Genomic DNA, 17,335 nt, shown 5'->3' with positions numbered 1-17,335 from the left:
AGCCAACGCGGGTAGACTACCTGAACCTCTGAAGTTCTGCCGCCATGGATAAGACCCATTTTCCTCACTTGAACGACTGCAGTTCCAGTCGGTTGGGATGATGGCTGGTATCGTCAAGATGGAGGCCTTGTTGAGCCTGGTGGTGTCAACACTGGTCGAGCAGGTCGAACGTGTCAATGCGTACGACACTTACGAGTAAAACGCTCATCGCGCATGTGCGGCGAAACTTGTAGGCTCCGGTGGCAGGTGCAAAGCCGCCATATTAGAAGCCATTACGGCTAAATGTGGAGGAAGAAAGGTGAGAACATTCATATTGAGGAGTACTGGTTTGAGACGGTAAGTATCCATAAACCGGTAACCAAACCGGTCCAACACGATCCCGCCATGATTACAATACGCTGATTACGCTATCGATGATTAGACGAGTAGGATGATTGATTGAGTGTTGGTGATTGGATGACCTAGGAAGTGAGGACAGTGTAAGCTCCGATAAATCAATCACTTCGGAATCTTCCTTCTTCCCCACAAGTGTCTTCGCTCCGGTCTTCTCCCCGAGTGGTGACCCTTCCCTTCGCTTCGTACAAGCCTAACGTTGCCAAAACCCCGTGACCTCTATCAGGTTTATGAGCCCAAGTAACATGTCCTTTGCGCAAGACGTTGGGCAACTAAGGTCTCCATCGACAAGTTCAACGGTGATAATTACGCGACGTAGAGCCGCTACCTGCGTGGTGTGTTCCTGACCAAGTCAGTATGGCATGATGTGAGCCGAGAGCCGACTTCAAGCTTCACGGACCCTCGTGCGAAGGACAAGTATGTCAAGTCGAGCAACATCGCGCTCGGATAGATGCTGCTCCACATGGATGCAGACTACCACCACGTGGTCGACAACTGCGAGGAAGCGTGGACCGCGTGGGCGCGCTTGACGACGTTGTACGAAGGATTGCAGAAGGCTGGTCGTATTTACCTGAATCGACAGCTTTTAAGCATGGATATGTCTGAAGGTGCAAATGTGTTGCATCACTGCAATGAAGTTCTCAACATCAGCGCCAAGCTTAGTAGCTTCGGCGCCAAGATGGAGGACGAGGACGTTTCGATCTGCTTGTTGCGCAGTCTCCCCTAGAGCTACGATAGCGTCGTGCTTCACCTGGAGATGAGTACTGCTGAGCTGAAGACGCAAGACGTTGTGAAGGTGCTCACGAACGAGCATATCAAGCGCCAAGGCGCGAAGACCTCTGCGGTGAAGACTGAAGACGCGGCGAAGGCGTTCAGTACCGAGAGGGAGTCTCGCCAGTGTACTTACTGCGGGAAATTTGGGGCACGTGATTGAGAAGTACTGGACCATGCAGAAGGATGAGAATCGAGGAGGCCGACGCGGCAGCAACAGTCGTGGCCCCGGGCCCAACAATGTCCAGTTGCGAAACGACGACTACGACTACGGCTATGATCGCGTGGCGTTTGCGGTTTCGTTGGAATGTAAGTTCTGACGGGCAAGAGTATGGCCGGGCTGTGGGCAGTCGACAGCGGTGCGATGCACCATATCGGCAAGGACAAGATTAAGTTTGTCATGCTGAACGAACGAGGTGAAGGCGAGCTGAAGGTCGCTGATGGCACAAACGTTGTTATCAAGGGTGTGGGGACCATCATCGAGCGCGTGGTTCTGCCCAACGGCGATGAGCGCGAGATCGAGATCAACAACGCGCTCTACGTACCGAAGATGAAGAAGAACTTGCTATCGGTGCCGCAGATTAACAAAATCGGCAAATTTTAAGTGGTGTTCGACGGTGAAACCAGGCACGTTGTGCGCAAGGATTCGAAGGCAGTGGTGTCTACAGCAGATCACGTGGGCGGTCTTTACTGCCTGCGCACACCACTATGCTTGATAAACGCAGTGACTTCGAAGTCGAACGTTGACTTGCACGCGCGCATGGGCCATGCTCCTATCGACGTACTACGCAAGATAGTCAACAGCGGCATGATCATGCCAAGGCATCTTTGAAGTCAAGTGGGTAAAGTGGCTTCCACGGGTGTCAGCAAGGAAAAATGTCCCAGAAGCCGTTCCCCAGTAACCGCGACAAACGCAGCTACGACACGCTCGAGCTGCTTCATTTCGACATCTGCGGCCCCGTGGAAGAAAAATCGCTGGATGAGAGAAAGTACTTGCTGCTCATCGTCGACGAAGCCAGTCGATGCTTGAAGGGTTTCTGCTTACGAGCCAAGTCGAACGCTGAAGAATGCCTCAAGAGCTACATCACGAAGGTACATACGTAATTCGGCAAGCGGGTCAGGCTCGAACGCCATGCCGGAGCTCGTGAGTTCGCGACAAACTCACTCAAGGTGTTCTACGAAGATCAAGGCATCGAACAGCAGACCACGGTTCCGTACGCAAACCAGACGAACGGCACTGCAGAACTAGCTATCAGGACTATCGTCATGATTGGTCGCAGCATGTTGCACCATGCCGAGTTGGAGAAGTGTTTCTGGGGCGAAGCAGCGATGACCGTTATCTACGCTAAGAACCGCTTACCGTCACCCAATACCGAAAACAAGACTGCATATGAGATCGTGTACAAGTCCAAGCCAAGTGTGAAGCACATGCGTGTGTTTGGTTGTCAGACGTACGTCCAAACGCCGAGGGAAAAGAGACTCAAGTGGGATCCGAAGGCCCGCGAAGGGTTGTTCATGGGCTACGAAGAAGTGTCGACGACGTATCGAGTTTATGACATCGAGGCGGGGCAGGTGGTGATCAGTCACGATGTCAATTTCGACGAATCAAACTTTGGGTTTCGACGGCTAGTCCAAGCGACGACGGCTCAGATTCCGATATCGACCTCGACTCTCTCAGCATCAACGATACCGAAACTGCGGGTCCAACGGAATTCGAGCAGACGGGGAAACGCAAGTCCCGCACAAGTAACGTTCACGGCATGACTACGAGATCGCGCGCTGCACAGCAGGCTGCCGGTCTGGAAGAAGCTAGTGCTCTAAAAACCTCGTTTGAGCGTCAAACATAGCGCCGATCCGATGTGCGAAATGGATGTGATGTGGCCGATGAAGAAGAAAAAGACGCCATGGATAAAAGCGACGATGACGCAACTCCGCCTGTATTTTGGCGAGCATGTGCCAATGCAGTGGTGGAAGCTGGTGATTTAGCTGAGCCGGCAACGTTCTAAAATGTGGTGAACGTGCCTGATCAAGTGCATTGGCGCAAGGCTATCCGTGCCAAACTTAAGTCGATGCGACTTCGCGGTGTGTTTCGAGCTGCCAAGTTACCGAACGGTCAACGGGCCATCGGTACGAATTGGGTGCTCAAGATCAAACGCGAAGCGGATGGTTCAATCGAGAAGTACAAGGCGCGCCTTGTGGCGAAAGGCTTCAAGCAGAAGTATGGCATTGACTACACGGAAACGTTTTCGCCCGTGGTGAAGTATGTGACGCTGCGCATGATCGTTGCTTTGGTCGTGTACCTCGGCTGGCCCCTGGACCAGCTGGACGTGGTGATAGCATTCATGTATGGCATAATGAAGGAGGTGGTGTTCTGCATGGTGCCAGAAGGTGTCGAGATTGATGGTGACTTCGACTGCCTGGAGCTGGTGAAGGCGAGCTACGGTCTCAAGCAAGCATCGCGCGTGTGGAACGAGACCTTCGACGACAACGTGTGCTCCATCGGCTTTCAAGTTTCAGCATACGACCCGTGTCTCTACATCAATATTGTGGGTGATCACTGTGTGCTTCTGCTGGTCTACGTAGACGACGTTTTGGTGACTGGTAGCTCGGCCGAGTTAATTGCAACCACCAAGAGCGATTTCAAGAAGCACTTCGAGATGACCGACAGTGGCAAGTGTGCGTTCGTACTGGGAATCGAAGGTGTACAACGCTGACGGGAGTGTGACGATGTGCCAGCGCCGATATGTCGACGACATCCTTAAGCGTTTTGGTATGGATTAGTGCAAGGCGGTGGTGAGTCCATCTTATTTGAGCTCTCGCCTAGTCCCAAGCAGCGCACCGACCAAGGTGAACGCTCCGTTCCGCGAGGCTGTGGGCGCGCTCATGCACTTGATGACCGCGAAATGACCGGACATTGCATTTGCCGTGGGATACGTTTCTCGCTTCATGGAGAACCCACAAGTCGAGCACTGGGCTGCTGTAAAGCGCATTTTTCGCTATCTACAAGGAACTAAGTCGCATGGAATATGCTTTAAAAGTGGATTTCCGCGGGTACTCTGACGCAGACTGGGCTGGTGACCACTCCGATCGCAAGTCAACTGGGGGCTACACGTTTCTTTTGATGAGCGCCCCCGTGAGTTGGGGGAGCAAAAATCAGTCAAGTGTGTTGTTGTCTACAAGCGAGGCAGAATACATCGCGCTAAGTTTAGCTATTCAAGAATTCAAATGGGCTCACCGCCAGCTTTGCGAGATTTTGTAGGCAGCAGGGGAATCGGGACCAGAGCTCAAGATCCTCGAAGACAACCAGTCATGCACCAAGATGACCAAGAACCCAGTGAACCATGGTCGGGCCAAGCACATCGACATCAAATACCATCACATTCGTGATGAGGTCAAGCGCGGTGAGGTCAGCCTGGAGTACTGCGAGACCTCTGTGATGCTGACATACATCATGATGTAGACGCTTCCGGGGCCACGTCACAAGGAACTTACGACGGCGCTCGGAGTCAACGCGTGTTCACATTGAGGGGACGTATTGAGGGGTACCGGTTTGAGACGGTAAGTACCCATACACCGGTAACCAAACCGGCCCAACACGATCCCGCCATGATTACAATACGCTGATTACGCTATCGATGATTAGACGAGTAGGATGATTGATTGAGTGTTGGCGATTGGATGCACCAATTGATTGGATGGCCTAGGTAGTGAGGACAGTGTAAGCTCCGATAAATCAATCACTTCGGAATCTTCCTTCTTCCCCTCAAGTGTCGTCTCTCCGGTCTCCTCCCCGAGTGGTGACTCTTCCTTTCGCTCCGAACAAGCCTAACGTTGCCTAGAACCCGTTACTTGGTTCAAGAAGTAGAACTTGCTATGGACGTGAGTCAGATCTCGCCCGAGCAACACCGAGTTGATTTTGCACTCTCCAACCTTAGCGGTCGCGTCAAGCGTTTGGCGCACACGCGGGAGGCAACCTCCCCGGGATGTCAATACATCCTGGGGTCCGTTGTGCGAACAGCTCCGAGCCGCTTTTCAACATGCGAACTTCGAATATCGCCAGCGCTCGCGATTTACTCTCGTGCGGACAAGGGAAGCGTAAGCCGCATGAGTACACCCAGGAGAAGAGGGAGTCCACGGCATTCCTAGTGGGAAATCTACTGAACGAGCACATCAAAGTGACGGGGATCATGGACGGACTTCGTGTGGTACCGGCGCGAACCCAGTTGCTCCGGGTGCAGTCAAGCTTATGTGGCTCTTCCGGAAGGGTATAGCCACCGCTCGGCGCATTCGCCGGCCTCAGCGTGGTCAGAAGGTCTAGCGTCGAATCCGAATCGGGCGAGCCCAATCAGACCAGTTCCCATGGAGCTTAGGTCCGCCCAGCAGCACGACATTCGCTGATTCGGCTGTACAAAACAGGGCTGTTTCGTGATGGATCTGGCTGTCAAGGTTGTAGACTCTGACAGCTTGAAAAACTTTACTGTTTTTAACAGAGATCCATACGATTTGATCCTGGGTATGCCCTGGTTCGAGCAGCACGAGCACTGGATCGACGGGCGAGGTAACGCAGCTCGTGCCAGCCGCCCTACGGTGTCCGCCAGAGAGCTGGTGAGCCATACCCCCACGTAAGCCAGGACCCAAAGTGCTCGCAGAGGCCACCAGAGTACCGAAGCATTTCGGCTATAATAAATTCAACGCCGCTCGGTGTGTCACTCGGAATCTATGACGCGTCAAGCCTATCGCTACTAGCCCTTCAAAAGTTGGTGTAGAAATCGACCAGCCTTTACGCCGATTAAGCTCGCCAGCTGCAGCACGAGAGCGACATGGGATCTAGATTCTATTGCAGAGTGCCCGACATACTTTGCTTGCACGCAGTGCTGCCGCGCTTTTGGACGGAGTGCATGCTGGCCCAATCGAGGCGCACGATGACAGAGCTGCCTGCCGGCATGTCGAGCCCCCTTATTAAGCAAAGGGCTAGTAGCTGATATGTCTCAGCTTGGCCTCCAGTTGATGTGCAGGCTGTACGCACCACGGACCGCTTCCGGCGTCTTCTTTCCAAGTCCGACCATCACGGCCTCCAATTTAGAGTTTTTCCTTAATGATAATGACAGCGACTTAAAATGGTACATTATTGTCTTACATGTTAATGAACCTATATATATCAGGTTAATTGGCTAAAGAGGATAAAATCGGAAGATTTCACATGATGTCGAAATACAATACCACGATTGGCAGCGGTCAAACACACCAAACTGATACATATTGAAGCCAGGGCTAGATAAGTGAAGAACATATGTAATTAGGCGGTACAGTACTGCACCCCGTTTTCGCGGGGTTGGATCATATAGGATTTGCAAATAAATCAGATTTAAGCATACAACTTATAGCTCATTTGGATTTTGAAGCATCACATTCGGAAGTTTATCAAAGGTCCAAGAACGCGAAAACGGGGTGCAGTACTGTACACGCAGTGGTGGTCCCACCTTTGGTACGTGGAAAATCTGAGTTAAAGCGTGGTGTATTTGATTTAATGCTGATACTTTAGAGGACCTCCATTTAGGGAGAAACTAACGAGGGCCCTCATCGGGAGGACCCTCGCACAAAATGTACACGGTTGGGATAGGCAGATGAGATAGTCAGTAAGTACCAGTATCGTACAGGTATTAAAAAGCATTCCCGTTTCAAAAATCGTTTCCGTTACAAATCGTGTTCCCGTTACAAATCGCGTTCCCGTTACATCTACCACTCTCAGATCTCCCTTCAAAGCCTCAAATCGAGAAACGTGAGTACGAGGAAGGTGAGTACAAATGCGAGGTGTGCGATAAGGTGTTCAAGCACCAGAGCTCGCTACGAGTCCACAAGATGAGGGAACACCCCGCTTGGAATTGAGACGTACGGTAATCTTAAACAGATGGAAGATGAGGAGCCCACCTGACTGGACAAAATTAGGTTTATTCGTTTTTAATTGGTCGAGATTTTCAACTTTGGTACAGCGTTCCCGTTACAATTCTTCTTTTTAATATCAAAACTACCTGTCTTCTCTGCGGTTTGCTGCTTAGCGGTGCCATCCACAATGTATTGATGGAATTACGAATGTTTTACGCATATTTCTCTCCTTCACTTTGATCTAAGTAAGGTGCTCTTTCTGCATACCCCCACGACCTCGCTGATATAAAGGATGATTCGAATGGAGGTGTAGCCGGGTGATTTTTGTCGATTCGCTTCACTATATGTCGGGTCACGGCCGGCCCCTGTACTACCTTGGTTTGCTAGCCGCGTTCTGCGCGTGCTTTTCTTAGATCTACAATGTTGCAGTGTAGCAGGGTCTTGAATTCTTGAAGGCGCAGTCCTATTGTCGCGGTAAATCCACCAGTGTTTGTCGAAATGATCCGGGGTGAGGTACTTCCTTCCATTCGACTCTATGACTGCAGAAATCTCGTGGAGACAAGAAGGCCAGGGACAGCACGAAATTTTCATACCAAAGACTACGTTCAATTCGATCATTATCAATTTTCTCCGCATCCATCCACAACCTCTCAGTGGCTCTCAAAGCGTTTCTCGTGATAATCCTGACAGCTCGATTGTATCTGCTCTTTTGCAGCAACTGAGGCGCAATCGTTGTATGTTGAGCCATGAGCAAACTTGTTTCGGAAGCAGCAATTGTCCATTATCTACGCAGCTTCATGAAAACTGTGTACAAGTCGCCTTGGCTTGATTTCAATTTGGCTTTGATCTTGGCATGCGTTTCCTCGACTGTAGATGTGTCTCGGACACCGAAGTGGGTGTACTTGCTTGTGCAGTATCTCACAACTCGCGACTTGTACTTCCACCAATGCAGATCCAGATAGTCTGACACCACCTTGCTCTTTAAGGCAAGGACCGTGCATTTTTCTTCAAACTCTGCTTCTGAGATTGCCTCCGCCGCTTCATAGAACGTAGCCATCAAGGAATTGGTTTTCCCAGAGCTCTCCCTTTTTGCTGTCCCGGGGCTGGATTCTCGACGTCTACTTGGCCTAGGTGCTTTCTGGACATACTTTTCTCGTTCTTCTTCGAGTAGCACTTTTTGTGTTGGCGATGGTTTTGGCGACCACAAGAGAGTCTGGATCGGCACTTACAAGCGTGGCTTGAATGGTTGAAACGGCAATTCCTGCTACAGTCTGGAGTTTCACCAGGTCTGACGTGGTCACCGACGTTTGTTCCTGATATCTTTGAGCAGCGGCGCCTGACAGCAGCATGATCACAAATGTCCCGGGACGGTTCGTGGTTATGGTGAGCGCTCCGTGCCGTGTGAGCAACCTTCCAATCCCCGTCGGTTTCTGTCTTGCTGACAGCATGCAGTGTAATGCGCATGGGCTCCTGAGCGTTTTAAACCTCGCATGGTGCGCTCTCGGGTCTGTGCTGAGTGTTCTTCACGGCTCTGGAGCGATCGCACTCATAGTTCCGTGCCCACACCTTCCTGTCAGCGTCGTCTGTGTACCGAACTCGGCGACGTGAAAGATTGAACCCGTGATCTTTAACCTACTGATGCAACGCTTCTTCAGCTATGTCATGCGAGGCGTACACAGATTGGGATGGAGGTAAGATGACAACACGTTGAGGACCGGTATTACTCATTGGTGAACTCTTTGTATTTGACAACCTTTGTGGTTCGTCTACAGCTCGTCTACATTTATTTAAACTGGTACGAACTGGTACTTACTGACTAACTCATCTGCCTTTCCCAACCGTGTACTTTTTGTGCGAGATAAGGGCCCTCGTTAGATTCTCCCCTCCATTTAGTGACATGATGCCAAAATGAATGGTACAGCTACGGTAGGGGACTCACTTTGGTTAAAAGAAAATGAGGCCAAAATAACTGGCGCTAGGTTACACAAGTTACACTCGTAACCCTCATAGCTTCAAAAACAACAGTTCGCTGTCAATGTGTAGAACTAGCTTCATTTTACAAAATTGGCCGCGCCAGACCAGTACTGTACTGTTCACGAAACACCTCTGCTGACTGCCCAAACCAACTTCAATGCTTTAGCGTACACGCTCCCTAGCTGACGAAGTTTTGCGTCTTCCACAAGTCAGCTTCCAAACTCACCGTCTCGAGCTCAACTAACTACTTACGCATCATGGCTACCGACCTCATCATGTCCGGAGACTGCGGCGGCACCAACACGCGTCTGTCGCTGTGGAACATCCCTAAGGACTCCAAGCACGTCAAGGGTGACATCGCCCCAGGCTCGATGCTGTTCTCCAAGAAATACTTGAACGAAGACTATGCCAGCTTCGCCGAGGTGTGTCATCTGTTCCTCAACGAGGCCAAGCTCGTGGACCAGATCCCCGAAGCCTGCGTACTCGCTTGCGCTGGCCCAATCCTGAAAAACACGGTAGACTTCACCAATGTAGCGTTTGGTTGGAAGATCGACGGTCCAGGTCTGGAGAAGGAGTTGGGCATCAAGAAGGTGCGACTCATCAACGACTTTGCTGCAATGGGCTACGGTCTACTGACCCTGCGTCCTCATGAGTACATTGTCCTCAACGACGTCCCTAAAGATGAGACGGCTCCTATGGCTACCATTGGAGCTGGTACCGGACTTGGCGAATGCTTCTTGACTCCTGGCAACGACGGTCAGTACTCGTGCGTCGCCTGTGAAGGTGGCCACACTGACTTCGCCCCTGCGGATGAGATCGAGATCGAACTGTACGATGAGATCAAGGCCAAAATGGGTTGCAGTCAGCGTTTCTCGGTGGAGCGTATTGTGTCTGGCCCTGGTCTACGAGTTCTTGGCCAAGAAGTTCCCTGAGAAGGTGGACCCGAAGGTGCACGAGGAATTCCTCCAGGCCAACACGCAACAGGGCAAGGTGATTGGCGAGAATGCCAAGACGAACGAGCTGTGCAACCAGACTCTGGAGATCTTCGTGGGAGCGTACGGCCGTGAGGCGGGTAACGCGATGCTGAAGTATCTGCCTCGTGGTGGCTTCTACATCACTGGTGGTCTTGCTCAGGCATTCCGATAATACAATTGCAATCATATTGAAGGTCCATGCCAAAATAAGCTATTGCTACAAAAACTACAACTTAAGAAATAAATAATTGACATCAATAGTAGTGTATTGGAAAATTAACTACTTAGATGTACAGCACTGCACATTACTTTGCGTTCACGATAGCCGCTACAGTGTTTGCGTCCCAGAAAGGCCGATTCATCTTCAGGAACAACACGGTTTCAAGGTGAATAGGCAGCATACGCTGGCGATGGTGGGAAAGAGTATGTTTCGCCACACTAAAAAGACGCTCCACGGTGTTTGACGTCGGCGGGATGAAAAGCACACCATCAAATACCTTCTTTGCACCGCGCCGCTTTTTTCTAGTCGCCAAGACTCTGTCGGCAAAGCCCTGTGGGCGTCCGTGCCTGGTGTCCGGTGTCGTAATTGCGGGTACCGTCTCAAATGGCTGCAACATCAGCTCCTGGTCGTTCGTCAGCTCGTCCACGGCGCCTGACAGGGCTACAGCGCACGCTCGCTCGAAGTCCACGTCCTTAACAATATTTGCGTCGGCAGCAAGATACTTTTTCACAACGGAATGCTTCTCGATGAGCGCATCAAAGATATCGCGCACATCGAGAAGCGTTACGTTGTCGTCTTGAAGCTTCATGGTGGCCGACTGGAAGTCGCCAAGCTGGCAGTAAAAAAGTAGCTGCAGACTTGCTTGGTCGTGAAGGTGTTGGCGAGAGCCATGGTAAGATCAAAAATGATAGACGAGCGCCTCAGGTTCGCGTTTTGAGCGACCGAGCTCCGTATTTACGCAAAACAAAGCAGAAAAAACTAGATTTTACGAAAAAATAAAGTACTTTGTTGTAAATACAAAAATAACTAATTGGAAAGAGTCATCCAATTTGTAAAGATCAATAATTAAGTGTAAACTATTGTATTGAAGCAGCAATACAATGATTATTTCGGAATGCCTGGTCTTGCTCCTAAGAACCTGGACTACTTCACCAAGAAGGACATTTTCCTCAACTCTGTGTTCGACAAGGGCCGAGTGAGTCTGTCCGATCTATCTGGTCCTGAACGAGGACCTGGGTGAACGTGGGGCCCATTATTACGCGTACCAGTTGCTGACCGATGCCTAGGCGTTGCAGTGGTACTACTTGGTACATGCACATGGTGAGCTCTACCATAAGATGCTCTACAGAACCGGCAACTTCTGTGATTGATAATAAACGTTTGTTGTGTCTTCAAGACACTGTCTTGTAACAAGAATCTCGTCTGCACCGGGTGCAACGTGCACTACAAAACACGTGCAACTTGCACTAAGTTGCTAAAGTTGAAGTCGACGAAATTGCCGCTGATATGCAAGGTCCCATTCCAAGTTGCCGAGTCCATGCAACATTGTATCAAGTGCCTTCAGGTGGATGGTGAAAAGAACCCTGGTTATTAATAAGTGAAAGGCAACTTTGCGGGCTCGAGCGTCGATGTCTGCTTCGATTTACAGACCCCAAGCAGCCGACCCTGTTCTATGCACGGGTTGAAGCAGCTCTTTACTGGAATCAAGTGAATGGACTGACGTCACGCACGCGGGCAGGAGCATCAAAAGCACTCCATCCCATTCGTTTCCAGCCGCCAGAAAGCTCATTACAGTAATGACATTAGTAGCAGCAATCATAGGGGAGAACGGCGAACAAGAAGCAAGGACACAGGCCTGCAGCTTGACACGCAACTGTTGATTGGTCTTAAATACTGTCGATTGATTTCGAAGCCATCTCACTTTTTGGTGCATGGGCACGCAGTTCTAAAATCGTCTTGACATTTATAAGGCATACTCCCGTCAAGATAAATCAATCGATTGTGAAAGTTCAGACTTTGTGAGACAGAAAACGCTCATAAGACAGCAACTTCAAGACCAAAGCCGTGCCAGTTGCCACGTCGGCAACTACATGTAAGATCCGCAGTCCCAACCTCTGGTCATTCCGGAATCTCCCGTCTCCCAGTACAAGTACTCCTCTTCCAGCATCATGTCTGACTACAGCCTCATCATCTCCGGCGACTGCGGTGGCACCAACACGCGTCTGTCGCTGTGGAAGATCCCCACCGGCGCCACCCAGCTCAAGGGCAACATTGCCCCGGGTGATGTTATTTTCGCCAAGAAATACCTCAACGAGGACCACGCTTCGTTCAACGAAGTGTGCCACCTCTTCATGAACGAGGCCAAGCTCACTGACCACGTGCCGGAGGCTTGTGTCCTCGCTTGTGCCGGCCCTATCCTCAACAACACGGTGGACTTCACCAACGTCGAGTTCGGATGGAAGATCGACGGTGCAAGTCTCGAGAAGGAGCTTGGCATTAAGCAAGTCCAACTAATCAACGACTTTGCCGCCATGGGCTACGGTCTGTTGACACTGCGTCCGCACGAGTACATTGTCCTAAACGACGCTCCTAAGGACGAGACCGCGCCTATGGCTACCATTGGAGCTGGTACCGGTCTTGGAGAGTGCTTCTTGACTCCTGGCAACGACGGTCAGTACTCGTGCTTCGCCTGTGAAGGTGGCCACACTGACTTCGCCCCTGCGGATGAGATCGAGATCGAACTGTACAATGAGATCAAAGCCAAACTGGGCTGCAGTCAGCGTTTCTCGGTGGAGCGTATTGTGTCTGGCCCTGGTCTGGCGACGATCTACGAGTTCTTGGCCAAGAAGTTCCCTGAGAAGGTGGACCCGAAGGTGCACGAGGAATTCCTCAAGGCCAACACGCAACAGGGCAAGGTGATTGGCGAGAATGCCAAGACGAACGAGCTGTGCAACCAGACTCTGGAGATCTTCGTGGGTGCGTACGGCCGTGAGGCTGGTAACGCGATGCTGAAGTATCTGCCTCGTGGTGGCTTCTACATCACTGGTGGTCTCGCTCCTAAGAACCTGGACTACTTCACTAAGAAGGACATTTTCCTTAAGTCTCTGTTTGACAAGGGTCGTGTGAGCCCTGCTCTGAAGGCTTGCCCCATCTACCTGGTGCTTACCGAGGAGCTTGGTGAGCGTGGTGCCCACTTCTACGCGTACCAGCTCTTGCACTCGAGCGCGTAGGCTCTTGTCGCATCGCGAGCAAGTGCTGCTGAGGTGTAGACGTGGCTGTTGTCGTGGACTATCTCCACGTGTAGGTCGACAGTGCGAGTAGCGTTCGGAGTTGCCAGAGTAACTTCATTTTGTAAGAAATCTTCTTTCGTATTAGTTCGATCCTCTTCGCTTGTTCTTTTTCGTTCAAGTATTATAATATAATCGGTGCCGTTTATCGGTAGCTGGCTCAATATTTGCGGCGGCGTGCTGTCACATCCGAGCATACCGGTAACATGCCTATGCAAGGCAACAATCCAACACCAGCCATTGTCCAAGTGGATATTAATACCTGTTGTCATCTGCTCCGACTTAATCGTAGATTAGAGCTTCTGCAACTTACAACGGGTGGCAGATTTTGCACTTGCCAAGGAAGTCAATCACTTGATCTGATAATGGCTACAGTGCGATACGCAACTTTGTAGCTGATTCTGGGCACCGTATCCTTCATGTTGCTTCAATGTTGCTCTAATAATATCTTGAAGCGGGCAAGTGAAAAGCTTTTCATTTTTCGAATCTTCTCTCAAGTCAAGCGTCTCTCATGTCGTATGTCCAAGCTCCCTCATTTCTAACCCTCCCCCACCTATTCTAACTCTATTTGCATTAGAGGTGACCTCATTATCTCTGGAGACTGCGGCGGCACCAACACGCGGCTGACGCTATGGCTCATCCCCAGGGGCTCTGTTGCCTTCACCGGCTCCGTCGCCCCCGGTGAGATCACGTTCGCCAGGAAGTACCACAACGAGAATTACGGGAGCTTCTCAGAGGTCTGCCACCTCTTCATGAAGGAGGCCAGGATGCGAGAGAGACTCCCCGTGGCTTGCGTTCTGGCCTGCGCCGGTCCGATCCTAAACAACACCGTCGAGTACGTCGGTCCAAAATTGACCAATTAGGGTATCTGACCATTTAGAAATGACTGTAACTCTATTTTTTTTTACAGATTTACCAACATCAAAGATGGCTGGAAAATCGACGGTCCTGGTTTGGAAAAAGAGCTTGGGATCACCACAGTGAAGCTCATCAACGACTTTGCTGCAATGGGGTACGGGCTCCTCACTCTGAAGCCCCATGAGTACATTGTACTCAATGAGGCTGAGAAGGAAGAAGGGATGCCTATAGCCACAATTGGAGCAGGGACGGGTCTGGGGGAGTGCTATCTCACCGCCGATAAACACGGCGAGTACTCGTGCTACGCCTGTGAAGGAGGCCACACAGATTTCGCCCCCGCCGACGAGATAGAAATCGAGCTATACAATTCCATTAAAGAGGAACTGGGCTGCAGCCGACGTTTCTCGGTCGAGCGCATTGTCAGTGGCCCTGGATTGGCCACAATTTACAAGTTTCTGGCCAAGAAATTTCCCGACAAAGTGGACAAGAAGGTGCACGACGCCTTCGTGCGCGCCAAGTCGCTTCAAGGGAAGATTGTGGGCGACAATGCCAAGACGAACGAGCTATGTAACCAAGCCATGGAGATCTTCGTCGAGTACGTATATTTTTTTGGTTTTTTATTTTTTTCTTAGTAGCTAATATTTTTTTTAGTGCTTATGGACGCGAAGCTGGATGTGCCATGCTGAAATATCTACCTCGTGGTGGATTTTACATCACCGGCGGCTTAGCACCCAAGAACTTGGACTATTTCACCCAGAGGGACATTTTCCTTAAGGCGTGTTTTAACAAGGGACGGGTGAGTCCGGCGCTGAAGGCCATCCCGATCTACCTCGTACTTACGGAAGATCTGGGCGAACGAGGCGCGCACTACTACGCGTATCAGCTGCTGCAGACGTACAACAACAGCTTGCTGGGCAACATCGTCCAACGTGAACGTGTGCAGCGCAAGTTTGCCACGATGGACCACTTGGCGCTGTACTCGACCGTCGGAGCTGTGGGTGTGGCTGCGGGTGTTGTTCTCGGGAATTTACTGCGAAAGTAAGCGATTTCCCGAAGTTAAGTTTTGCAAGAGGCAAGACTTGTTTTTTCTTACAAAATTGAAAAAAAATACTTGAAAGAACGAAAAAGTTATTTTTTTAGTCACGTTGGTTCGACTCTGGGTCGAGAAAAAGTCCTTGTTCTTTCAATAGATCGAACACTTCGCAGCCTTCGAGCATCCGTCGGCTGGTCACCGCTTCCTGCATCGCTCGTTTAAAGTCCCGTACGTGAGTTTTTAGCTCGTTTAATTCTTTTTCCAGCGAAAAATGCAGTTTTTTACGTTGTTCGAGCTCTCGATGCGTAGCGTACACATTTTCTGTAACTCCGTAAAGTTTCCGTCGAACTGCGTACTGGTTACTGATGATCTCGTCCGCGGTCGTCCAGACGTGGCTACATTCTCGTTTTAGCTTCCGGACTGCTCGTTCTTCTAGAGTTCGATGTGCTTCGTATTTTTCCTTAAGTTGCGTTAAAATTTCCTTCTCTAGTTCCAGTTTAGCTCGACGATAAAGCTCGTCCATCGGGTTACGTCGAGCTTCCAGTCTGCCCAGCAAAGAGCGATCGTGTTGCTCTTTGGCCTTGAGGGCAGCCGCAGCTCTACCGATTTCAAATAATTTTCTAGCTTGTCGAGATCGATAAATATTCTGAAGTTTCGAGGCTGCACTGGACTTGGCCTGAAAAATCCGAGCGTAGCGTTTGCGTCCAAGTCGACCTCGATATATTCTTTGAATCAGTATTGCAGCCTCAAGATAACGTTGGCGACGTCTTTCTGCCTTATAATACACACGACCTTGATGTCCACGAAACACACGTTGAATTTCAGCAACGGCGTGAATTTTAACTTCTCGCTTGCAACTTAATCGCATTTTTTTTATCCACGCCTTCATGTAGCGTTGGATGCACTGCACCGCTAGAAAATATCTCCATTTCTTGATTTTCAGCATTCTTCGACGAGCGTTTACACTGCGAATCCAGTGTTGAATACAGAGTGCAGCTCCTTTGCTGATGAATTTTCGTCGAAGTAAAGCTTGCGTCGCATTTTGACCTTTCCGTGCATATTTCGCATTGCGAATTTTACGAAACAACAGTGCACGTTTTCGTCCAATCATGCCGCGGAAACAGCGTTGGATGTGCAAAGCAGCCTCGTTGTGGTGCTTGGCTACAGCTTGACTGACGATTTCTCTTAGTCTCCTCACAACTCGAGCATATCGGATCATTTTCTGAGTGAGAAAAATCAAATTTCGTCGATACAAGTACAACTTTCGTGCCCGGCATCGTCTCCATTGTGACTGAATCACAATTGCGGTATTTGTGGCAATTGTTCGGTAAAAAGCGACGCGTATTCGAGCCAAATGTCCTCGGAAAACTCGCTGGATTGTGAGCGCCGCAGCGTTCATTTCTAAGCGCATGGAAGACACGTGATTGATCGCCAATTTCTGCCTCCACACACTCTGGATCTTGATAGCTGCATTGCGATAATAGGCCATGTATTTGGTGAAATTCTGTCGACGTTTGTACTTGCGCCATTGGCCTTGAATGCTGTAGATTTTCTTGACTAGCCATCGAGATCGAGCTTGAAATTCTCGATAATTGAGGCATTTTCGATACCATTGCCAAATTTTACCTCCACATTTAAGTTTGCGTTCGTAGATAAGTTGGTGGTATCTTTGACGACCAAGATACCCACGGTACACTCGCTGAATTTCACGAGCGTTGTAATTGCGATTTTTTTGTCGAAAAATGTAGTGTGGTCGATAGAATTTTTGAATTCGTCGAGCTGCAAAATTTGCAGTAAAGCACCAAGTTCGAAATTCTCGTCGACCTCGGTTACCCACGAACATGCGCTTGTACCAACACAATCTTAGCCACACTTTCCTTAAGAGAGAGCAGGTGTAGAAAGCGACGCCAGGCCACGTAATCTCGAACGCAGTTTTGAATTTTGCGAGCTTCGGTGAGTGGTGGTAGACCACCAGCTGGGGCAGGAGGAGCAGCAGGAGCCATCTCCGCGGATTCAGCGACGACGCGGAGTGCTGCAGGAGCTACCGCAGGAAGTGAAGAGTCTGGGGCAGCGGGCGCCGGAGGACCGGTTGATGACGCTCCTGTCGGAGGAAGTGCAGCAGACTGAGGGGCGTTCGAACCCTCGGTCTTGCCCTCCTGAG

At 50.3% G+C, this 17,335-nt stretch overlaps 5 protein-coding genes across 5 annotated transcripts; 4 read left to right on the top strand and 1 right to left on the bottom strand.

Moving 5' to 3' along the window:
• Positions 1–9,234: 9,234 nt before the first annotated feature.
• On the top strand, positions 9,235–10,153 carry PITG_06019 (glucokinase, putative; the record flags this gene model as incomplete). Its single annotated transcript, XM_002998184.1, has 1 exon — positions 9,235–10,153. One exon carries the CDS (start codon positions 9,279–9,281, stop codon positions 9,951–9,953), a length of 675 nt encoding a protein of 224 aa, XP_002998230.1.
• Positions 10,154–11,110: 957 nt separating this feature from the next.
• On the top strand, positions 11,111–11,236 carry PITG_06017 (uncharacterized protein; the record flags this gene model as incomplete). Its single annotated transcript, XM_002998183.1, has 1 exon — positions 11,111–11,236. One exon carries the CDS (start codon positions 11,111–11,113, stop codon positions 11,234–11,236), a length of 126 nt encoding a protein of 41 aa, XP_002998229.1.
• An 892-nt stretch (positions 11,237–12,128) lies between these two features.
• Positions 12,129–13,373, top strand: PITG_06016 (glucokinase, putative; the record flags this gene model as incomplete). The annotated part of the gene is made up of 1 exon (XM_002998182.1): positions 12,129–13,373. The coding sequence occupies one exon, from the start codon at positions 12,165–12,167 to the stop codon at positions 13,224–13,226; it is 1,062 nt and encodes a 353-aa protein (XP_002998228.1).
• Positions 13,374–13,782: 409 nt separating this feature from the next.
• PITG_06015 (glucokinase, putative) lies at positions 13,783–15,183 on the top strand (the record flags this gene model as incomplete). Its single annotated transcript, XM_002998181.1, has 4 exons — positions 13,783–13,799; positions 13,861–14,118; positions 14,194–14,736; positions 14,793–15,183. The coding sequence occupies 3 exons, from the start codon at positions 14,036–14,038 to the stop codon at positions 15,181–15,183; spliced, it is 1,017 nt and encodes a 338-aa protein (XP_002998227.1).
• Positions 15,184–15,277: 94 nt separating this feature from the next.
• Positions 15,278–17,017, bottom strand: PITG_06014 (uncharacterized protein; the record flags this gene model as incomplete). Its single annotated transcript, XM_002998180.1, has 1 exon — positions 15,278–17,017. The coding sequence occupies one exon, from the start codon at positions 17,015–17,017 to the stop codon at positions 15,278–15,280; it is 1,740 nt and encodes a 579-aa protein (XP_002998226.1).
• Positions 17,018–17,335: the final 318 nt, after the last annotated feature.

The sequence above is a fragment of the Phytophthora infestans genome, genomic scaffold (genome assembly GCF_000142945.1).
Source record: "Phytophthora infestans T30-4 supercont1.9 genomic scaffold, whole genome shotgun sequence".
NCBI lineage: Eukaryota > Oomycota > Peronosporomycetes > Peronosporales > Peronosporaceae > Phytophthora > Phytophthora infestans.
This window is presented reverse-complemented; position numbering and strand designations above follow the sequence as displayed.